Below are 9,570 nucleotides of genomic sequence, written 5' to 3'. Positions count from 1 at the left end.
TCTTGCGAGTGCGTGCGGGTTCGCCGGGGCCGCGCCTGGCGCCCCTGCCTCTGAAAGGTGCATTTGTTTCTTGAGGGGGATTTTTTTTTCGTGTTGAAGCGAATATGGATTCAGTTATTTTTGGTGCTGATGAAATTAAAGTGGAGAAAAGGCGGTCGTGTGTGTCGACCAACGGGAGTCACGAGCTGACGTGGCCGCTGGGGTAGCAGTGCAGGCGGTGAGCCGTTCCGAGCCCTCTCTCTCGGGGCGTCGGGCCGGCGCCGGCGCGGACGCGGGGCGGGAGAGCGAAGAGGGCCGAGGGGGCGCGCCGGCGGCGGCTCACGCGCCTGCGCTGTGCTGGTTTCCAGCGTGTTCGCCGGCTGCCAGATCCCCTACCCGAAGCGCGAGTTCCTCACCGAGGACGAGCCCGAGGACAAAGGCGACAAGGTAGGCGCTGCGCGGCCCCGGTGGCTCCGGGGCGGGCCCCTTCCCGCCCGGCTCTGCTCCTCCGAGTCGTGTCTCGGAGGACTTCCCGCACCGTTAGTGGGCGCAGACCTGCTTCCCTGCCGTGCGCCTCGTGAACCGTGGGGCCGATCCCGAGGCTGCTGTGCAACCCGAGGGGCCGGCAGAGCGCGTCCTGTCCGGGCTCAGCGCGCTGGTTTGAGGACCGGTGGTCTCCGGCGCCCGTTTTCCCGTCGCTGCAGTCGTGCGGTTGCTGCGCGGGTCGGCCTCGGCCGGTCGGCGGTCCCGCGCGCACTCAGGTGACGCACGAAATTGCACATCGCGTTGGTTTTGTACCAGGCTTGCCTCGTTTCTTGCCCACACAGAATCAGCAGCAGCAGCAGAACCAGCACCAGCAGCCCACAGCCCCTGCACCGCAGGCAGCGGCCCCTCCGCAGGCGCCCCCTCCACCGCAGAGCGGCACCCAGACCAACGGGACCGCAGGGGGCGTGGCCGCCGGCGTGGGGGGCGCCGCGGCGGGGCTGCAGCACAGCCAGGACTCCGGCCTGAGTCAGGTGCCTCCCAGCAAGAAGCCGCGGCTCGGGCCCTCGGGTGCAAGCTCGGGCGCGCCTGTCATGCCCTCCGACTATCAGGTGCGCCCTTGCGTTCCTCCTCCTCAGTGCGCACGTGTCTCGTGCGGTGGGAAGTAGACTTCTAACAGGTCCTAGAGTTCAGTAGTGGGGATTGAACCAAGGCCTTCATACAGAGCTGTGTTCCCAGGCTTTTTTATTTTTTGAGACAGGGTCTCATTGAGTCAATAAAATGTCCAGGCAAGGGTCTCACTGTGTATCTCAGGCTGGCCTCGAACTCACAGTGATCCTGATGCCTCAGCCTCCTGAGTATTGAGATTACAGCCATCCGTTACCATGCCCAGCTTGGGCTAGGGTCAAACTTAGGATCCTTCTGCCTCATCCTCGTAGAGTGCTGGGAATACAGGTGTATACTACCAGGCCTGGCTTAGAATTAAGTAGTTCTTAACACTAACATTTTGATGTGCAAATTATGCAGTTCTGTTTCTAGGGCATTCTATGAAAATGAAGATCGTTATTTCATGAAATTTCAAGTTATTTTGTACGCTGATTTGTTTGTCATACTCTGGGGAGAAAAAATAACAATGTAGGTATCTCATTTCTTAAAGAAAATGTCATTATTTTTCCCATATAGGTGCCTGTCAACTGTGGATCGGAAAAGGATACCTACATGAGCGTTGAAAAGGGAAGGGGTGGGGGTGAGGTGGCGCACACCTGTCTTCCTACTACTCTGGGAGGCTGAGGCAGGAAGATCGCAAGTTTAAGCCTAGTTTGGGCTTAGCAAGTCCCTTTCTCAAACTTAAAGAAAGACTGGGAATGTAGCTCAGTATGAAGGCTGTGGTTTCTATGACTAGTATGACAAAAACAAACAACACAGACAGAAAGGAAAGAAAAATCCAAGAAAAAGGGAGTGGCAGCTTATTTTGGTGAAAATTAATTGCATTCTTCAGACATACTTGCATTTACTGGGAGGGAATACTCTTTAAGTATTTCGGAAAGAAACAGACTGAGACTTTTTAGAAATAACTATTAAGTCCCACTAGAAATTTTTTGGACACTAGAGAATACTTTTTGTTATTAAGATATAAAGAAAACTACAGTTGTACTCCTAATTTAGAAAATTAAAAGAAAAGTGTATAAGGATTGGTATTTGGAGATAAGTAAAATTACCTGTCATAAGCCAGAAGTGGTAGTGCACACCTGGTGAACCCATGGCACTTGACGGGCTGCAGCAGAAGGGTCACTAAGTTCCAGCCCGGCCTGAGCTACATAGTGAGTTCAAGGCCTGCCTGGGCTACATAGTGAGACTTGGCCTCAAAAACAAACAGATAAGCAAACCAAAAATACCTGTTGTGTTAACCTTAGAGAATCTTGCAAAACAAAAAATAATTTTTTTTTCAACAAGCTAAGAAAAGACCTAGGAAGAAGAGAAAGCTTAAATAAAACATTAAATAAAAAGAAGAAAGCTGTAGAACATAGCCTTCAGGATATTAGAAGAAGCATTTAGGACAGAGCTAATAGAAAACAAAATCTCTGGCAAGGGAGTCATAAACTCAGTGATAAGGAACTGGAATAAAGAGAAACATTGGCAAGCAAGACAGTGAATAGCAGCCTAAGCTTGCTTTACATTTTGAGTATCTCAGCAAACAAATGTGTTTTCACACAGTTACTTCTCTGAGAAGTTCTCATCACAGGTTCTTGGTCTTCAGAAAGGCGTGTCATACTTCCCTTTGGTTCCAATTAAGTCAGTCCAACTATCTGTTTGAACTACTAAAAACGTGCTATGTGGGTAGTAGTCAGGAACATATTTGAATTCTGTTATAAATTTTGTTTTGAAAAATGTTTTCCCCAAAACTTCAGTTTATCCCTATGATATGAGCAACAGATGTTTGCTGTATATTGTTCCATCTCTGTATTTCAGATTGTATTATTTCAACCTTTGTTACACAAAAATCGTTAAAGGTTGTAAGGCAGTTGGTCATTATGGCACACACGTCTAATCCCAGCTACTTGGGAGGCTGAGACAGAAGGATCGAAGGTTTGAGCCCAGTCTGGGCAATTTAGGACTTCTCAAGACCCTGCCTCAAAATAAAGAGAGGGCTAAGGATGTAGTTGAGTGCATAAAGGACCTGGATTTTGTTCCCAGGACTGGGGGAAATAAAGGTTTTTCTCATGGTGGCCCATGCCTATAACACCAGGTCCTCAGAAGGCTAAGGCAGGAAGATTGCAAGTTCCAGGCCAGCCTGGACAATTTAGTGAGGACCCCCCCCATCTCAAAATCAAAAAGGCTGGAGGAATAGCTCGGTAGAGCACTTTGGGCTTTGACCCCTTCAGTCCCACAGAAAAATTAAATGAAATGAGCAGAATTTATTCAAGGGGAGTTATCACAGTAGTTACAGAGATGACTGCTTCAAGGTCTTGTGGTGGGGGAGAGAAATTGGACTGAACGCCAACATGACAGACGGAGGAGCACTGTAGGAGTCAGTGAAAGGAGAACTACTAAGAGGAAACATCAAGGCTAAAGTGTTCTGACTCAGGTGTTAGTGCTGAAGGCAGGTCAGGGAGATAAATTACCAAGGATAAGGGATTTTTGCTAACAACTTGACAGGATTCTTGCGCTAATAGGATTCAGCAAAGACAAAGAGGGACAGCTTGAGTTGGGCTTAGTCAAAAGGAGACTGAAAGGAGCCTAAGTGAAATTTTAGTTGAAGAATATCTTGTCAGCTGGCTAGAGACAGTTCTAGGCAGATTACTATATTTCCTCCTGAGCCGTGTTGTTGTTTTGTTGGTCTTTTGAGACGCGGTCTTGCTATGTAGCCTAGGTTACCTCAAACTCTGGATCCTCTTGCTTTAGCCTCCCATTGCTAGCATCACAGGTGTGACCAAATGCCCAGCCTACTGTACTTGTTCTGTGTGTGAGGAACAACTGTTGGCTGAGTGTAGTACACTAACCTGAAAGTACATAATCACAGCTATTGATCTTTTGCAAAAGGGAAGAGGGGTCTGGGAGATGGACGGAGAGGTGAGGGAGGAGAGGGAAAGGGATGAAAAACAGAATTAGGATGTGTTATGTGCAGGTGCGAACTCGCCACGATTAGTATAATCAGTGTGTACTGCAAACATGCACTAGCAAAAAATTTTTCAAATAAAAAATTTTAAAAATTAAAGCAATCATAGCTAGGCAACCAGTTGTAGGGCATTAATTTGTTGGGGTTTTTTTGTTGTGGTGGTGATGATGGTAATACTGTTACTGTACCCTACTCCACCTTCCCTGGCTTTGTCGTGTAGGTAGGACTGCTGATGCCCCTAGCTTCTACCTCTGAAAGCATTTTGCTGTAAAATAATTGCTTCTTAGTTACAACTTTATGATGAGAGAATTAACAGTATGTTACTGTACCCTGTAAATACCACTGACTGCCATATGCCTATTTGATCATTCTTGTTTGCAGATCTCAAGCAGAGAATGAAACGGCACCCAGACTGAGTCTGTGAAGGGCAGTGGGGTCAGCAAACGAGTTTCCCGTCTGCTCTTCTTTGTGCAGGAGTAGCTTATCTGCCCGCGCAGTGCAGCCAGCTCCAGGCCTGCCGGAGCGTGTGGCTACAGTGCTGGCAGGCTGTGATTTCAGAGGAGCAAATGTATTCATAAGCTGACTTTCAGCTACTGTGGCTCTGAACTAGGAGCCTAGGGATACAAATGCTTTATCCAGTAATCTCCTTTTCCTGTTTCCTTCCAGCACTCTAGTTCTCGCCTGAATTACCAAAGCAGCGTTCAGGGATCCTCTCAGTCCCAGAGCACCCTAGGCTACTCCTCGTCGTCTCAGCAGAGTGCGCAGTACCACCCATCTCACCAGGCCCACCGGTACTGATCCACAGCCCTCCGCTTGGCCCCGGCCAGCCCAGAGCACGGACCTCAGCAATATGATGTCTGCACTGCAGAGAACCCCAAAGTGCAAACTGTGATGCCATTTAAAACTCACACATTTGGGAGGAGAACCTTGCATACTGAGCATTTGGCAGGACTGACATCTCTTCTTCATGGACTTAAAGAAGTTTTCGTGAAGTTTCCCAATTTCCCTGTCCCGCATGTGTTCCATTGTGACTTCTCTGATAAAGTGTCTGATCTAATCCCAGCACTTCTGTGCCCTTCAGCATTTTGTGAAGGATTTCCTGGTGCACCTTTCTCATGCTGTAGCAATCACTATGATTTATCTTTTGAAAGCTCTTTTAACAGGATTTTAATGTTTTAGAAACAGGACTCCAGTGGTGTATAGTTTTATACTTCATGAACTGACTTAGCAACACAGGTAAAAGTGAATCTTTTTAAAGCACTGCACAGTTTTCACAGACTATAACTGTTTTGCTCATGGAAATCTTAAACAGAAGCTGTTACTGTCCCGAAGTACTTTACTATTATGTTTATTTATCTAGTTTCAGGGAAGGTCTAGTAAAAGACAAGAGGTGGGACAGAGGCAACCTACAACCAAAACCAGCCTAGATCTCTGCAGTTACTGTGCTTTATGCTATGAAGAATGAAGTATGTGATTTTATATAACCATTTGTACGGAACTTAGTTCCTCGAATCATTGTATTCTGAATAGTATTCAGTAATTAGGAATTATAGTTTTAACCTACATGTAGCTAAGTTTACCTTAAAAAGGGTTTCAAGAGCTTTGATGAAATACAGTCCTGGTGACCCACACCAGAAAGCTGGAGAGAATATTAACTGCACTAGGATTTCTTTAAGGAGTAATGTTTATCAAAGGAGGTATTACTTCCCCTTGAAGGAAAGGTTTTTAGTGTATTGTGTGTAAAATCGGCTTCTCTAAAGAAACTGTTGCTTTGTTCAGTTTCTGTACAGCTGAGTCGAAGTAACTTTCTTACATAATCAAGAGTACTCAAATAGAAGCCTGCAAATTCATATGCTTTTAAAATAAAGAGCAGTGTTCTCTGTTTGTACTTGCATTAGGCATAGACTATTTTTAAAGCATGTTAAAAATTTAGGTTTTATACATGTTTAAAGTATGTATTATGTATTATGCATAATTTCGCTGTTGTTACTGAAACTTACTGCTATCAAGAATCTTTTCATTGCACTGAATGCTTTCTTTTGCCCCTAGGAGAAAACTTAATAATTGTGCCTAAAAAACTATGGGCAGATAGTGTAAGGCTATCCCAGATAAGGTGAATACTTGCATTGCCATTATCTATGAATTTGAGGCTGAGTTCTTTCTCAGCCACTGTAAGTAGCACCTCACTCCCCAGAGTCAAAAGGAATCGTAAAGATTTAGAGCTCGCGTTGCAATGTAGGGGGCAAAAATTTTGTGTTCTTCTAAATGCTACTAGCAGCACCAGCCTTGTTTTAATGTTTTCTTGAACTAGAAGAAATAGCTGATTATTGTATATGCAAATTATATGCATTTTTAAACTATTCTTTGTGAACTTATCTACCTGGTTATGATACTCTGGGTCCATATACAAGTAAAATAAGATTTAAGACAGAAGCCAGTATACATTTTGCACTATTGATGTGATACTGAAGCCAGCCAGGACCTTACTGATCTCAGCATAATAATGCTTAATGATGATAATAAGGCTCTAGTGACACTCATCAAGACTAAAGATGAAGCAGTTGATGTGCTCCATTGGAAGGAATTTCTGATCCTCTCCATGGTATTTAACCCCTTTTGTTCTTTAAGAAATTAAGCCTCCTTGCATGATGTAGTCACCTGTACAAAGTTCTGTCCTATGCCCTGAAGCCTTGTCCAGAACTGGTGGGCAGCAGGTGCCAACTGCACCCTCACCATGTGCCCAGTGCTCTGCTGGCTGGAAAATGCAAAGGGCAGGACATACTTTGTGTCTTTGGGGAGCCTATTGTCACTTCAGTGACAGCAAGCTTTCCTGGGAAGTCTGCTGTGTGTTTGACTTACAATAACACAAAGGTCCTTTTGTTTACTTCTCAATCCACTTGGACAGTTACTCTTCCGAATTCTATAGTAAACAGTGTTATAGAAAGGTTTCTGTGTCTGTCTATGGTAGGAGAAAGCCAGTGACTTAAGTGTCACAAAAGGCATTCCTGTATATTTGAAATATTCACAGCAGCCTTGGACAGCTGGGCGGCCCTGGTGGGCAGAGCACTCTCTGTGAAGTGGTTGTAGGAAAGTACAGTTAAAACATAAGCTCTGTTCTCAATGTGAGGGAAGCTTACATTTAATAAAAGAAGAAACCCCAAATATGTATATAAGCCGAGATACCGGGCCCCTTAATACTTTATAAGTAATTTTGATATGTGATTCTTAGATTACGTGTTTATACATTGACAGAACTACCCTGCTTTCCTTGTACATAATGAACTTTACTGGTAGAACTGACACAAACCACAGGGGGTTGTCAGTTGCTCCCAGTACACAGTATTCTCCGGGACATAGCCAGCGGCCCCCATTACATAGACGACTGGGTTTCTTATCACTGCACTGTTTCTGCCCCTTTTCTCCTCTTCTTGCCTCAGGGTTGGTGATGCCTACTGTTGCCCATTACACTTTGAAGTGATTTTGGTTAGTAATTTCCTTTTTCTATAAAGGGGAACAAAGCTTTCCACACATAAGGGCCCAGGACTACGGGACCTCCAAGGAGACCTGTAAAGCTTTCTGAAGGCCAAATTCATCATTGTGGTCCCCAGATGACTACATTCCCTTTGACAGTCTGATGTTATGCTACGTCCCCAAGGGTGCAGGGGGCACCTCCCTCAGCGTGTGGGAGCACCTGGACCAGGGGAAGTATTGAAAGAAGGAATGAAGCCAAGGGAAGGTTTTCTGCTCTTGATTTTACAGATCTATGTAGGTTAGCTTGCTAGCGAGGTGTGTGTTTGGGAAAAGGGACCCAGGAGTACGGAACGGATGAAATAAGGTAGCTTGGTGGCAGGGCTGATCCTGTGAGGCTGAACAATCCTTGTAGTGGAGTAGATCGTGCAGTGAGGTGCAAAAACCAAGGGTGTGTATATTTTTATACCTGTGTGGTTTGAAACTTTAGTACTTAGAATGTTGGCCTTCTGTACTACCCTTTTGCTCTTAGTTTACTCTCAAGAATGGGAAAGGACAGCATGTGTGTACGTGTTCACTGCTTCATTCCTGGTGAAGCAGCTGCTGGTTGTTCTCTGTGCCTCTGAAACGATGCTCTTTTCTCTGATAAAGGTAAGAGAGAAAATGTAGTTGGAGAGCAAGACTTGGAACTTGATCTGCTCTTGAATAGCAGAAACTGTACAATGAAGGATGAATTCTATGAAAGTTGCAAATCTTAAACTCTGTGGTGTATCTTCCTAGGGGATAGAGAAATGCAGTGGCAAGTCCATTAGGTTAACAGAGACTTGAAGGAGTCAAGTACAAGGCATATTTTATATACAGTATAGCAGTTTATGTCTCCATAATCCTCAAGAATAGTCACAAATATAAGGCAAAGGTCAGTGTTCTAGAATTTTTTTTTTTAAATGTGTTGTACCTAAGGCCATACCTACTCTTCTATGCTATCACTATAAGGGAGTGATACGTATGTATTATATGAAAAAAAATTCTTAATGCACTGTTATCTCCTAAATATTTAGTAAATTAATACTATTTAATTTTTTTAAAGATTTGTCTGTGTAGACACTAAAAGTATTACACAAAATCTGGACAGAAGATGTCCTTTTTAACAACAATTGAAAGTCCTTTTTATATATGTTATGTAGTATATGGTTTCTAAACCTCCTAGTTTGTATTTCTGATAATTCCTGTCTGTGAAGTGTACCTGTCCTTGTCTCTTTTACAGTCATTTTCTGCACGCTGCCCTTTTTGTATGACTATCGATGTGACTAGCTTTCCATGCTCTGCTGCCCTGTGTGTGCTCCAGGCACGCGCCTGTGCACGGCCGCCCCGCGGGTGCAGGAGGAGCTGCCGCTTGCGAGCCCAGCATTTCCTGCTCTTTAGTGTCCTGACATCCTTTTTGAAATGACTGTTAAACTAAAATAAATTAGATTGCATTTATTTTATATTCTTGGTTGAAATAAAATCTAATTGGCTTTGTTTCTGTGTGGTTTTTTTAAATGTACGAAACCTCTTGTATTAAGGGTTAGTGTTAAGATTTTATCTGCCTGCCTAGATTTCCTAATTATACTGATCCTGCAGCAATTGTCTCCCCGTGAACTGCAGTACATTATTCTGTTCGGGGTGGCTAGAATGCCATAAAGCCAGACTTGCAGATAGCTCAGAAGGAAAATTACAGTGTTTTGTTTAAAAAAAGATGTTTACCTCTAAAATAATTTTTTAAATGAAAATTAAAGTGACATTTTAGGAAAAAACAAGCTGTGTTTTGTGGATGGGTTTGGGCTAGGAAGGTCTCCTTTATAGCAGGATTCTGTGGGACCTGGCTGCCCCTCTGTGATTTACCTGATGAGCCTTCTGTGATTATTCTAGTAGTCGAAGGCTTCATGGAGTGGACTGAAAAATGTTTTAGGGACATAGACAAAAAATGGCCATTTCTTTTTAAAGTAGGCACTGCATAAGTGTGTCCAGGTTGGCAGCTTCACTGC

The 9,570-nt window shown here is 44.3% G+C and overlaps 1 protein-coding gene across 1 annotated transcript in view; it reads left to right on the top strand.

Annotated features, from left to right (window-relative positions):
- Positions 1-9,064, top strand: part of Cdk19 (cyclin-dependent kinase 19) — a gene marked incomplete at its 5' end in the record, with an annotated part of 99,230 nt that extends 90,166 nt beyond the window's left edge. The window contains 3 exon segments of the mRNA XM_013510868.1: positions 348-426; positions 807-1,073; positions 4,745-9,064. Coding sequence (XP_013366322.1) covers positions 348-426; positions 807-1,073; positions 4,745-4,876 — 478 coding nt within the window.
- Positions 9,065-9,570: the final 506 nt, after the last annotated feature.

The sequence above is a fragment of the Chinchilla lanigera genome, unplaced genomic scaffold (assembly GCF_000276665.1).
Source record: "Chinchilla lanigera isolate Chin_1 unplaced genomic scaffold, ChiLan1.0 scaffold00010, whole genome shotgun sequence".
In the NCBI taxonomy this organism is placed as follows: domain Eukaryota; kingdom Metazoa; phylum Chordata; class Mammalia; order Rodentia; family Chinchillidae; genus Chinchilla; species Chinchilla lanigera.
The sequence above is the reverse complement of the archived record's forward strand: the minus strand, read 5'-3'. Positions and strand labels throughout refer to the sequence as shown.